This window comes from Solanum verrucosum, unplaced genomic scaffold (genome assembly GCF_900185275.1).
Source record: "Solanum verrucosum unplaced genomic scaffold, falcon-dt-bn FXZP01000108.1, whole genome shotgun sequence".
Taxonomy (NCBI): Eukaryota; Viridiplantae; Streptophyta; class Magnoliopsida; order Solanales; family Solanaceae; genus Solanum; species Solanum verrucosum.
Genome location: NW_026020274.1, coordinates 5127085 through 5141693, shown reverse-complemented (window position 1 = coordinate 5141693; position 14609 = coordinate 5127085). Strand labels below are relative to the sequence as shown.

Sequence of the window (14609 nt, the reverse complement as noted above, 5' to 3'; positions counted from 1 at the left end):
TTATGGCCGTTTGAAGTTGACCAAAACTCAACTTTTCCTAATTTAAACAATTTCCCCAGATTTTCATTCTTTCCAAAAAATGACTATTTTCAATTATTAGCTTCTTCCTAGCTATTTCAAATTGCGAGAATGTTACATTACCTGAATCATTGTCGTCCTTTTTCATTGGTGGATTTTAGCCACAATAGGCTTGGGTTACAAATTTTATAAAACCTTCTTTAACTTATTCCAACAAATGGGTCAACTGGTATAGGGTATTAAAAAAATTATGGACCTGGCCCATCAACCACCAATTAAATTAATTATTTTAAAAAATACCCGTCAATTAAATAACTTAGTTAACCCTAATAGTTTAAAATTCTCATTTAAAATTTATGGAAAGGGTCTTTTATGAAAGAGACAGGACTTGTTCTCAAAATAACTGATGGGTCATTATAGTTATATCTTACATCTTAGTATATATACCTTGATATTCACATTCTCTTGATTGAAGGCACAATTCTTATACGCGTGCGTGTATTGTGTATATGACATTAATGTACATGTATAGACATTATATGTGCACGTATATACAATATATCAATTTATATACATTGATACTCTATGCACGTTCATACAACATCGTATATGTTATATTTTAAAAGAAAATTTTGTTATGTTTTGAAAAAAAAACTTTATTACTGAAAATTTTTTTTAAATTTCATAGATCGAATTTTGGGTATATTAATATTTTGGGTCATGAAGCTCTATTACTTTAAAATAATATATTTTAAATAGGCTAACTATGATTTTCGGTGAAGTTGAAATAACAAAATGACACTGTATAAAATTAAGTGAAAGTTAAATGATTTTATAGTTAAATTAATGATTTTACTACAATTATACAAAATTTAATGACCTTTATGAAATTAACCCAAAAATATTTCTTCGCACAAATTATTTTTTCTTCTTTAGTGATATATCTATAAAAAAATTAATTAAATATTGAGCTCAGAGCTCTTTTATTGAATGAAAGTCTTAATACAAAAATTGGCCAAAAAGCCCAAAATTAAATAAAGAGACCGACCACCGTATGGCCCAGTCCAAAAAATGCCCCCAATTCCTTATAACCTCTTACCCTTCTATCCTTTAGGGTTTCAAAATTGATATTCATCATTTTCGCCTTCATGTCGCCGCTAGGAGCTCTGGTGAACTTAAATTTCCTATTTAGTTGTTATGGATCAACACCTTCATTTTGTCCATCAGTATCCTCTTGTTCCTCAGCTTACCGAGGTAAACGTCTTCCTCTATTCTTTGTTCCTTCTGCTTTGCTTTGTTAGCTGCTGATCTTTCTTCTTTGTTAGTCATATTCCGGGATGCCATGGCTTCCATACGCGATTTTAAAGAGGAGCTTAGTCTTGAGCTGTGATATATCTATAATTGTCTTGTTTCTAATTATAATTATTTCGTATAATTTTTTCCTCATTTCCCCCTCCCCTTCATCTCCCGTCTCTTCATCTAGGGTTTATACCTTTTGGTCTTCTTAATTATATCGATGTCTTAGAGCTATTAAACAAAAATTTCTAGCTTACTTTCACATCTCACTTTTTCATCACCGGTGTTAAATTTTATAAATTTGTGAACTTTTTTTATGTTCATCAAGAATGAAATCGGCTAGAGCACACCGTCCTCATCAGTGAAGCACGGCCTCTCCCCCGTCATCCTCTTTTTTCAGAGGACTTTCGAACATGTCCCCTGCACCGGACCTTGGGGAGGAAGTGCAGCAAGTCAGCCGCAACTGCTGGTATGCTTTGAAGCTGTAGATTCCTGATTTTCCATCCACAACAAATCGAATGAAACCTGGCAAAAAAGAAGAGCACAAACCTCGCACGTCCTTGATTCATATCAAGTCCCAAAAATGGATTGCATTTATGCATTGTTTCTACATCCTGCAAATGTCATTGATCTTCAGATTATCTCATATCAATTGACAGGTATCAAAAATTACTTATAAACTTTAGATCTATAATAGTTGTCTTGTTCAATTAAAATAATTTTGGGTTATAATTCATTTAAAATTAAATTTATTTCAAAAATTATGTGAAATTACTTAGAAAAATAGGTTTAGTGCGATTATTTCTTTTTGGACAACGAATTATATAGCTTACGAACTTTTAGGGGGATAACATATACCTCAAATGTACATGTTGTTTGAAAAAATCTACTTGAAAGATTTGATAATGTAGATGGTTTCTGAATAGTTAATTTACATAAAAAATATAACTATATTGGCACTATTTTGTAAATTTGATATATCGTGAAATAAATTAAATATAATAAATTAATTGTCTTGAGAGAAAGAATCTATCAAAGACTTGTCACAATCAAAATCACTATTGAGGATCAACTTATTGGTGTTTTTATCAAAAGACTCATCAAACTGCAATATAAGTATTTGAGTTCAGATTAAGTGTCCTTCACATATGTATATCATAATTAACCTCAGAGGAATTACTGAAATAAAAAAATTATTAAGGTTATTTTATTGTCTATCTATCTATATATATATATATATATAGGTTTTTGAATTCAGATTAAGTGTTTTCTTTTTCAATCACATTATCTTCATAATTTTTGTCTTAAAGTTTTCCTTTAAGCATTTGATAGTGAATTAATTATAAATATATTGTTTAAACTGAGAATTTGGTGATCCTAGTATTGTTTTATGTGCTTAAAATCATACTTGGATTGTTAAACTAATGTTTATGTATTAATTTCTTTGATTCTTATAATATTATTTAACAAATTAATTTAACTAAGAAGTGGGTGTACTCTTACATTAATTTATTCTTAAAATATCATGTTAAGATATTAAATATTCTTAAAATATCAGTTTGGATATTAATTATTCTTAAAATATCATGTTAAGATATTAATTATTTTTAAAAAAAATCTTTAAATGTGAAGATGCTTGTCTTTAACTGAGTGTTTAACATTTTATACTAGAATATGGATAAGCAAAATAAAGTAGATAATGGAGTTGCAATAATAGTCGTTCTCATATCGTGTATTGCAATACACGATATGGGAACTGCCATCATTGCATCTCCACCATCTATTTTGTTTTGCTTATCCATATTCTAGTAGAAAATGTAAAACACTTAGTTAAAAAGAAGCATCTTAACATTTAAAGAAAACATAGGTAGAAAGGGTCGTACTTTTGAGATGATTTCTTATTGCTTTTAGCATAGACTAGTGGATCCACTTAGTAGCAGGTTCTATACCCCGGCAAAGTATAGGATGGCCCTAGCAGCGTGAGGCTAGACGTTGTATCATCACATAACTCATAGTGATGGTTGTCGATTAGAGAATCTCCCACAGAGTTACTTTTATTTTCATATAAAAAACTAAGTTACTATTGTGTTTTTAAATACAATGAGTTGTTATCTACATGTTTTAAAGCTTTTCATTATACTACATCTTTATTACTGCTTTATATTGAAAAGAGTTGAGTTGAGCTGAGATGAGGTATGTTTCTTCAGTTCCATTTTCAATTTTATGTCTTGCTATAGATTTCCCCTCGCATGCTCGTACATTTCATGTACTGATGTCATTTGGTCTGCATCTTTTAGGATGTAGATACAGGTAATCCAGATCAGGATCCAGCGCTTCGTTGATCTAGTTGAGCTTCAGAGTTGTTGGTTGATGAGTCCACAAATTGGACTCATTTAGGGCTATGTTTTAATAGAAATTGTGTCCTCAAATGCTTATTTTATCTCAATATCTGATGAAAACCCTTAAAAATAATTAATATATACTTCCAATCGGGTACCGACATTAGCCGGTCAATTCCCGGTTAACACTGAAATTGCATAGAAAAAAGTATTTTTTATTTTTCCTACTTAAACTACAGAAAAAACGGAAAAAGCCCTCTTTGTTTTCAAAAATTTTAAAGTACTCTCTAGGATAAACTTAAAATAAAAATAGTGAATTACCTTAACTCAAATATGAGTTCTAAGATAAACTTAAAATAAAAATAGTGTAATAACAATCTAGCTAGATTCGGACCCAAGTGTCACGACCCAAAAATGGACGTGATGGCCCTCGTCTTAAACCACCAAGACAAGTCAGCCTAAAACTCAACCATTACAATAAAATGCGAAAATTTTATAATAAACTCAAATATACCCCCAAAATCTGGTTGTCACGTGTACAAGCCTCTAAAGTATTACAACTGATTCAAAAGAACAACACAAGTCTCATATGACATTGTTTCTAGAGTAGAACAAGATCATAAACAAGAGTAAGAAGGTCTGTTGAGTGACAAACAGCTACCTCACAAATCTCCAGAAGCCTGGAAAAGAAGAGAATAACAAGTACCACAAACATCCAAGCTCGTAACCTACAAAAATTTGTAGAAGCAAGGGGTGAGTACCAAACCACACGGTACACAACAAGTAAACCTCTAAACACGAGTTAAGGGGATAGAATACAAGTACTCCTTACACCCCAACTAAACCTTCACAACTACAATCTGTATAAAACCAGCCCAACCTAACAGTTCACAATTTACAAAGCACATAGCTCAACACAACACTCTAACAATTTCATATCCTCAACAACAACAATAGTTTCATATCCTCAACAACAACACTCTAACAATTGCATACCTTCAATAACAAGCTCAATATTCATCAGTCACAAGTTCCATAGAAAGGCACTCACAAGATCAGCAACACACAAGATCAAGTTCACCAATAATAAAGAATGCAATGTAATGAAATGCAATGTCAAGTATAGTGATGCATGTCTGACCTAATGATACACACCCGATGTCTCTCAGTCCGGGACCCATGGGGGACATATCTGTCCATGCATCCATCGCGGCGTGCGATACGACCCTCGATAATAGTAACCATCGCGGCGCGCGATACGTCCCTCGAAATATAGTATCCGTCGCGGCGCGCGACACGTCCCTCGAAATATAGTATCCATCGCGGCGCGCGATACGTCCCTCGAAATGGTACATTCTCTTTATTTTCTTAGTCTTTCTCAAAGCACATAACACTTGTCACAACCATGTCTCAGAACAATACAAATGACATGTTCACACAAATAATAAAGAGATGACCATTTTCATAACATTGCACAATTCACAACAAGACAATCAGGATACAACATCAACAATGATTCAACAAGCCTTTCAAACAATTCTCAACACATCACACAAACAACTTATCACATTGCCTTTTATTATCCCTTTTTCATCATTAGAATTAATCAATGTGGACAAGTCAACCCATCACCAAACCTCATTACCCTAAACACATATTACAAGGAAATACATGAATTCCATACACTTAACAAGGGTTTAAAAATCCACTTGCCTCAAATAGTCGAACAATCACCCCGGGACTTGAGCCTTTCCCTTTCGTTGGACTTCCAAATCAATACAATCTATCCAAATAAATGACCACGATAAGATTTCGAAACTAACAACATTCATATTACTCTATGTCCAACTAGACCCAAGAACTCATTCAAACCTAAAATCAAATTCCTAAATCTTGATGTCAATTAACATGTCAACTCATATTTTCAAATTTCAAGTCTAAGATTATGCCTCAATTTCGTTAAATAGCATAAATCTAATGATATTCATATAATATAGTATACCTAAAATTTAAGTATATCACACCAATACGCTGGAACATGGATCATAATGTGATCACCATGAAGAACTTTGCAACTCCAAAATCAATAGAAATCAGTAACATCTAATGTCAAAATAATATTTTAACCCATATTACTTCCATTCAACTATCACTGCCAATCATTGCCTTATCATTGACAATGATTGTGTCCCTCAATTATTTTTTTATTATTATCCTCGGTCACAAAGCACGGACAATTCACTCAAATTGCAACAATTCACCTCTTAATTCTTCAATCCAATAATATTATAATACTAATTCCTATATGCAACAATAATATATGTAGACACAATTTGAAACTCACTTGAATATTACCTAAAGTTTCGTCGCCCTTTTCCGGTACCGCAACAATAGTTTTGTTCGACAACAGTTTCTCCCCTGCTGCACTTTGATCGGTCGCCAATGAAGTCCTCTTCGAGAGGCTAACTATTTTTCTTTTAATTGATTAGGGCAAATAATTATGACCCACTGAATAATTAAATAAATGTTAAATCTCACTAGCTTATATTAATATATATATATATATATATATATATATATATGAACTTGGCCCATTAACCACCAACTAATTCAGTCTAGTTAAACAAATATTCTAAATTTCCAAAAATGACATTTCGGGTCATTACACCAAGTCTTGCATGTGGATCTTCTAACAATCTAGCTTGTACCATCAACACAATGACACTCTTATACTTTTCATGGGTGCACAATTAATTGTATCCTAATTTATGTCAATTTCTAAAAATAAATATATACATATAAAAAGCTTAGATCTAATCTGAGACTGAAAATTAACATGATATTAATTTATTCTTCAACTATCATGTTAAGATATCAATTATTCTTAAAATATCAGTTTAGGTATTAATTATTCTAAAAAAATCATGTTAAGATATTAATTATTCTTAAAAAATTCTTTAAATGTGAAGATGCTTGTCTTTAACTAAGTGTTTAACATTTTATACTAGAATATGGATAAGCAAAACAAATTAGATGGTGGAGATGCAATAATGACAGTTTCCATATCGTGTATTGTGTTTAACATTTTATACTAGAATATGGATAAACAAAACGGAAAAGGGTCAAAATTTCCCCCGAACTATATGAAATAGACCATTTATACCCTTCGTTACATTTTGGGATAAAAAATGCCCCTGTTGTTATCCTAAGAGACCACAAATACCCTCAAGAGTTAACACCCCAAATTTTTGTTGACGTGGCAAGCCACGTGGGACTAATCCTTCCGCCTAAGTGCTGCCAACTAGGATTCACTACAAAAGAACTAGACCTTTAGCGGCAACAACAGTCGCCACAAAAACCCAGAAAATCGTCACTAAAAGTTTTTAACATTAAATTCTAATTTTGTGTTTTTTTCTTCATTGTTTTTAAAAAACCAAATATGATATCGATTAAGTAGGAGTTTGAAGACACTATATGTTTTATTTTTATGTCATATGTAAATGTATAAAATGTACAATGATGCATTATTTATATATATATATATATATATATATATATATATATATATATTTAGTAGGAGATTTGAATCGAGAAGTAATTTTGATTATTTTTCGTAATAATATTGGATGTTTTTAATATGCATATTGCAAGTTATTTATTTTAGAAAATTAGGTCGCAATCGAAAATTATTTATCATATTTTTTTGTTGAAAAAATAGGTTTTACTAGCGAATGGTTGTTGGAGCCTTAGTCGTCACTAAAAATCACTCATAACCTTTAGTGGCAATATTTTGGGATTTTGTGGCGACTTTGTCGCCACTAAAAGTCAAGCTCTTTTGTAGTGAATCTTAGTTGGCAATGCTTAGGTGGAGGGATTAGTCTCATGTGGCTTGCCACGTCACTAAAAAATTGGGGTGTTAACTCTTGAGGGTATTTGTGGTCTCCTATGATAACTGCGGGGGTATTTTTGATCCAAAATGTAATGGAGGGTATAAGTGGTCTATTTCGCATAGTTCAGGGGCAATTTTGACCCTTTTCCGTAAAGAAAATAAAGTAGATAGTGGAGATGCAATAATAGATGTTCCCATATCGTGTATTGCAATACACGATATGGAAACTGTCATTATTGCATCTCCACCATCTAATTTGTTTTGCTTATCCATATTCTAGTAGAAAATGTTAAACACTTATTTAAAAAGAAAGCATCTTCACATTTAAAGAAATTTTAAAAATAATTAATATCTAAACTGAGACTGAAAATACCATTTATTCTAAAATTTGACAATTTCCAATCGGGTATCGACATTAGCCGGTCAATTCCCGGTCAACACTGAAACTGCAGAGAAAAAAAGTTTTAAATTTTTCCTACTTAAATTACACAAAAAGCGGAAAAAGCCCTCTTTGTTTTCAAAAAATTTCAAGTACTCTCTAGGATAAGACCTAGTTCTCTCTCTGCCATATTTGAGACCGAATCACTCAAAAATCTGTATACATATCTCGGGTGAAGTTAAATTTTGCATTTTTATAGTTATTTTTTGTGTAATTTATTTGAATGCAGTCTTTTTAAGTTGATTAATTTGGTCAAGTTATGTTTTTTATGTTGAAATGTTGGAGTTCTTTTTATGATTTTTGAGTTTTTGGATTAAGGGGTTTATTTAGGGCCTGTTTGGCTATGTGATATGATATCATGATATGATATCATAATATGGAATTATGAGATGAAATTAAAGTTTTGTTTGGACATGCGATATGTAATTTTGATGTTGTATATTTTCTCATAAACGGAAGAATTCATAAGTTGTAAAACTATTAAAATAATCTCAATTGTTTATCCAATCTTACCAAATAAACAAAAATTTATAAAACCGCATAATATATTATTACATTGCTATTTGTTCTCCATTTAAGTAACTGTTTCATCTAACTTTAATTCAATAAAAAAATTGAACATAAATTGTAGTGTACTAGTCTTTAATATTACTCAACAATCGATTGGTGTGAGTTAAAGTGACTATATGTTGGTGAGAATAATAAATTTTAAAAGTAATGATGTCATTATAAATTTTATTTACATATAAAATAAATGGTTAGTAGATATAAATGTAGGATTGTTTTAACAAAATATAAATTTGTGGATCAATTTTTGTATTAAAAATATCTCAAATCATGATATGGAATTCCCATATCATGATTTTTGGAGAATGTGGAATCACATCTCATGATAGAATCCGCGTAAAATCGCATGTCCAAATGCTGATTCCATCTCACGATACGCCTACTTAGTATGGAAATTGTGAAATGCTTGTTATGTTGTCGCCTAATTGAGGAATTGCAATATTTTTTGATGGACCATGTTGGAATTTTTTTTGTGGGATTTTAGTTTTCTCTGATGTAGTGATTTAGGAATTAGGTTTTTTTATTGGTTTATTGAGGAGGTAGAAATGGTTGATGATGTAAAAATGTATATCTTTTCTTGACATGGTTTTTACTTTCTTTGCTATTGACAATGTTTTGTTGATAATCTGTTTTGAAATTTTACCCTTTTAGATAGAGGTTAATTTAGTGTTGGAGTAGTGAAATGGATTATGTTTTGTTGATTGATAGAGAAATTTGAAGCATCTTATGGTGCAAAGTGGGGTTTTTGTAGTGGAAACTTACTTTTCTTTGCTATAAAGATTTTGGAACTAGGATTTTGGTTGATTGGCCAAGGAGGCAGAAATGGTTGGTGAAAATAAAGGAAAGAGCGATGGTGCTAATGTTGCACCGGGTTTGTTGGCTGAAAATGGTCGAACTGTAAAGAAATTGAAGGGTCACCTAGTTGAAGACAAGGATGGTGATACAAACCTTGATGGTTCATCAGATGTTGTTAGTCGGACCTACAAGAGGCGGAAGCGTACGGAAGTGGTAGAAGATGGCCTTGTGGTGGGGCACTCTGCTGGTCAAAGTACTAACAAGGTCTGATAATCCTTACATGAACTCTTGAAATGTCTTTTTTCATCTTCTGTTTGTTACCTTTTCTTATGCATAATGTCTTAGTCTCTTCTGTATCCTTCATGGAATAACCAGGTTTGAATCTGATGATGTAATTTGATTGTTATGCCCCAGCTAGTACTGTATAATATGTTTATCTTGTTTCGTTATCAATAAAAAATTCCTAACTCTTGTTCTCTCTCTTTGCAATCATCTCTATATGAGGTAGTAGTTCTTTTTTCTTGGCTCTTCTCTAAACTAAGGTTGTCTACCGAGATACGTGGAAGGCAAATACTAATTTAGAAAACCTATCTTTTTTCTCTTCTCAATAAAGAATTCGCTCTACTCTATATGAGGGGTGCCCATGTGAAGCTTCTTGAGAAGGGAAATGGAGGTGGTGGCTCTTGCGTAACCCCTTAACCAAAAAAAAGTTTTAAAAATATATAATAAGGTAGAGATAAAGCATTGTTATCCAGTGGCGGATGACTTATTTTGCAAACATAATAATAATAATATTTTGAAACTACATTGATGTACATTTTTCCTTGTTGCTCTATGCTAATAGTTCAGTATCATGGTTATGGTTGGCGTCTTGACATAAAGTACCCCTCTCTTCCTTGCCTGTTGGTAAACACCCCAACCCCCCACCCCATTTTTTTTTTCTATCTCTCTGAGATCAATGACATATAACAATGATGAATGAATTTACCAGATAACAGAAGTATAGACCATTTGTACCAAGATATTAGAGATGTTGTTCAGAGTTCAGACACATAATTCAGAAAATACAATTTCATTCATCATTTATATTTTGAAAATAGACAGAATAGAATGTGGTTTTATCTTTCAAGGTTGATTCTTCTGCAAGTAATTTTTTCTTCTCTGCTTCTGGTCCCCGAACCAATATCAATTAGCACCAAAATTCTACCAAGTTCCCAGATGGAGATCCATTATGACGGCCATCATATGATTAACTCTTAAGTGAAAAATTAAGCTCTAGTTCTGCTATCTGTAATGTGCTGCGAGGAAGAAAACCCTAATTGTCTCTGTTCTCTTTACACAAGAAACACCTCCTTACAATTTTTCTCCATAAATTACTTAATACATAAAGAATTTCAAGCTACTACAGCACAAGTGAAGTCACCTTCCGTGACTTTTTATGATTTCCAATGGGAGAAAGGATTCTACTCAATCACGTAAAAGCCAGTTTTACATAAGATCTAACAATTTGTGATTTTGTGCCCCTGCATCTTCTTACATTCTTTTCTCCCCTACTCTTTTTTTTTTTTGACAAAAATAATCTTGAACTCATTTTCATATCAAATAATTTGGACGCTGCCCAGGAAGACCCTTAGTTGCTTTGATTAAAATAACCAAGGGAGGATGCAACATTACGTTAATGGGTTCATCTGAATCCAATACTTTCAAAGTGGAACCCAAATTTATGGGTAAAAATTCGCTGAAATTGCAACAAATAGTAGATTTGAACTCATAAGTTACATATATAATGAGTTCAATACTAAGAACCTTAAAAGTTGAACCCATAAAGTGTAATTCTTAGATTCGCCTCTGATTAAAAAACTTGTCTTCTTTTCACTTCATTTAGATGATGCCGCCTTTGACTCTTGGGATTTGTGATTTTTTTTTGATAAGGTAAGGCTTAATAAATATGTACCAAGATGGTACTAAAAAGATACAAATGACCTGCAAGGGATGGTCAATTGGCCATGCAGCAGTTACATCCTGCTTCCTAGAAAGTCAAGGAAGTCCATATATTAACTAGGATCATCTGGCATACAACTTTTACAAGTCATGGAGGCATTTCTCCTTGATTCTAGAGACATGTATTTTCTGGCCCTCAAAATATGCCCTGATTATTCTTTTTTGCATGTCTCATGTGCGTCTTTGGCATGTTATTCTTGTGATTCTTTAGTTTTGCTTCCTTCGTGTTTTCATTTTTGTCCTTCTATATTAAAGCTTAATTTCTGTTCATGTTTTCTGCAATTTCGGCACGTAAAAGATGTTCTTTATGAAAATTATATGATAAAATTTCAAAATGTAGTTTGAGTTATGCTGTCTGTCTAATATAATTTTTTATGCTACTGACTTTTATTTCAAAGAAATGTTGTAAATTTTTCTAGAAATTTCTATTAGACAGAAATTTCGTTCAAATAAAAGTCTGTACCGTAGAAATTTCTATTATACAGACAGCATAACTCACACTACATTTTGAAATTTTATCATATAATATTCATAAAGAACATAATGTGCAGAATTTAGGAAAGATGAAAGAATATCCGACACAGGAAAAAAATTGATATGTACAGCAACAATGATTTTGATAGAGAAATCAATATATTGTGATTAAGTGGATTTATGAAGTAAAAACCATGTTAATCAAGGTGGAAAAACATATCAAATTTTGGCTCAGATGCAAATATATAATTTCAAGCTTTCTTACTCCCAAGTTTCTAATTTCCTATTATGAAGTATTCACCTAGTTTATTTTCTTTAACGATTATGTTATATATTTACTGTTTAGTAGTGCTTCCTTATAAGGAGAGCTCATGAGCCTAGTGACTTATCCCGATTCTTTTTTTTTTTTGAAACTGGTAACATTACTCTATATCCACAGGTATACTACAACCAAAAATGCAGTTCCCCTTCAAAAGTATTACAATCTATTAAAAGCTCAAGGCTAATACTTGTTGCCTATAAACAATCTAGAACATCAGATGTCTTCAGTTTGAGCTAATAAACTATGTTTACACCAAAAGTAAAATAGAGCTGAACACTTCATTTTGACATCCTGTAGACTGTTTTGCACATTTTCGAAGCTCCTGTTGTTTCTCTTTCTAGATTGACCACCAAATGCATGCTGGGACTTATCCCGATTCTTCAAAATGCTATTTGTTGGATGATTTTTTCTTAGAGTGCCTTGCACCATCGCTGCCTGCAATACGCCTTGCTTGAAGGCTTAAACCACGATCTTGACAATGTCATAGTTACTCTTAAGTGATGCATTTCTGTAAGGGGCCTGACCCGGTTACTCGACATGGCACGGTGGCGGCAAAGGGTTGGCATGAATGACTTTGTCAAGGGCCTAGGTGCGGGTTGAATCAATCATGTGGGCGAAGTGTTAGCATGGTTTAGTGATGCCAAACAAAGTTGGGAAGGCAGTGTCATGACATGACATGGGCGCTGGCAAGGCAGCAGGCCATGGCATGGCATGTGCGCTGGCCGACCTCGGTTGTGGGCAAAGTTTGGCATATGGAAAATACACCGTTTGGTCAAGTGCGGGAAAATTGAGCTGAGCTAAATTAAAGCATAGACAAATATGAATGAAACCAACAAGAAAACAATGAATGGCACGAGTGGATCAAAAGTTAGCATGGCCAAGGAAAACACAGGCAAGGCAGCGGCAGGGCATTGACAGTGCGCAGGCATGGAAAATAGGCGGATGGATTCAGGTGGACTTTGATCAAGCAATGACTATACAACGCTTAGACATTGCATTGGAACCAAAAATATGGAGGGAAATGGCAGAAAAGGTGCGAAATCCAGTCAGCCAATATCACATGCCAAGCACATGCGGCGGTTACCTTTTTGTAACCGTTTTTGTCCAGATTCATTGTAACTCTTGTAATGCTTTTGAATTCGAAATTTGAATGTTCTTATCAGTTGGGGATGTCAATTGAAGTTTAATTTAGTGGCCTCTTAGCATGACAAGTGTAAGACATGTGTCACAAAGCTATGCAATGTAAAACACAAGGCTGCCACATGGTCTATAAATGTGCAGCCTTGGTGTTGGACGAATTAGAGAGTGAAAGAGGGAAGAATTAAGTCTTGAATTTCACTACACTTAGAAAAAATGTGAGGGTTTTGAATAGTGTCAAAAGGCAGCAATCGACTTGTGATTGTGCCTTAAGTCGAAGTCAAAGTCGAAGTTGGGATAGAATTGTTATCCTAATGAGTGAGTTCCTTTGTATTGTTTTGAATATTAATATAAAGGTTGGGTTTGCCCGTATTTTTGTGTGCATTTCAGTGCTAAGAATCGAAAAATAATCTAAGGCAAAACAGTAAGCATTGTTAAACGCTAGGCAGAATAGGCTGCGAACAGGCTGAGTTTAGTGTGGGACTTGACTGCCACACGGTGGGTTAACCTTTGGCACTGAATTTAGGTGAAGTAATCTGCCCCTGTGACAACTTCCAATTAAGAAATTTCATCCTTTAAGTACTTGTTGGTGGTCTTCTTCTTGTTTCTTCCTTCCTCCTGTTTCTCTTTGTCCATTTGCACTATACTTCTCTTGTTCTTTGATATACAACTGGTTTACTTTTTGGTATTCTCTTTGTACATATGTCTTGTTGTAGGATTTTACTTGTTGGTATACTTGTATATGGTTAATTTTGTCCTTTTCATTAATATAATTGTTTACCTTATAAAAAGACAACTGGTTTGCTTGATTTTATGCAGTCGATGAATGAACCACTAGATACAGCTCTTAACAAAAGTTCTTGCACGCAAGCTAGTGTAGCTCATATGGAACCACATGGTCTTCTGAATGATTCCAGTGATTTGCTTGTTAGAAATAGGAAGGGTGCTGCTCTGAAGCAGATGCTTCAATCATTAGAGAGTGATGGTGGTTTGACAGGATGTATTCAAGAGGCACTGACATCACATTCAGAAGCCAGTTGTGCTGTTGAAGCTAAGGTACTTCTGTTGCAAGTATCTGGACAACTTAATATACAATAGTAAGCCACTATTTCCTTTGCTGTTAATTGTTCTTTGATAGCTTGTTGCTTGTTTTTTCAGGAATCTGGAAAATGTTGTGAAGATGGGAACCGAGGTTCTCTGCCATCACAGTCTGTATCTCATGGAATCCAGAATGGAACAAAAGCAGTGCCTAATGGATCAGTGGATGAGCCAAAAAATCAAACAGTGACAGAGTTCTCTGTTTGCGCTTTGGTTTCAGGAAAGCAGCCATGA

General features: G+C 33.3%; 1 protein-coding gene across 1 annotated transcript; it reads left to right on the top strand.

Moving 5' to 3' along the window:
- Window positions 1–9076: 9076 nt before the first annotated feature.
- Window positions 9077–14609, top strand: LOC125833894 (uncharacterized). Its single transcript, XM_049513042.1, has 3 exons — window positions 9077–9607; window positions 14097–14333; window positions 14436–14609. The coding sequence occupies exons 1-3, from the start codon at window positions 9371–9373 to the stop codon at window positions 14607–14609; spliced, it is 648 nt and encodes a 215-aa protein (XP_049368999.1). The 5' UTR covers window positions 9077–9370.

Bases quoted from the DNA above. Each gene is read 5' to 3' on its own strand.
- LOC125833894 (XM_049513042.1), top strand. From the start codon at position 9,371: ATGGTTGGTGAAAATAAAGGAAAGAGCGATGGTGCTAATGTTGCACCG. The intron at 9,608-14,096 runs GTCTGATAATCC...GATTTTATGCAG, and splicing joins CTGGTCAAAGTACTAACAAG to TCGATGAATGAACCACTAGA. The intron at 14,334-14,435 runs GTACTTCTGTTG...TTGTTTTTTCAG, and splicing joins GTTGTGCTGTTGAAGCTAAG to GAATCTGGAAAATGTTGTGA.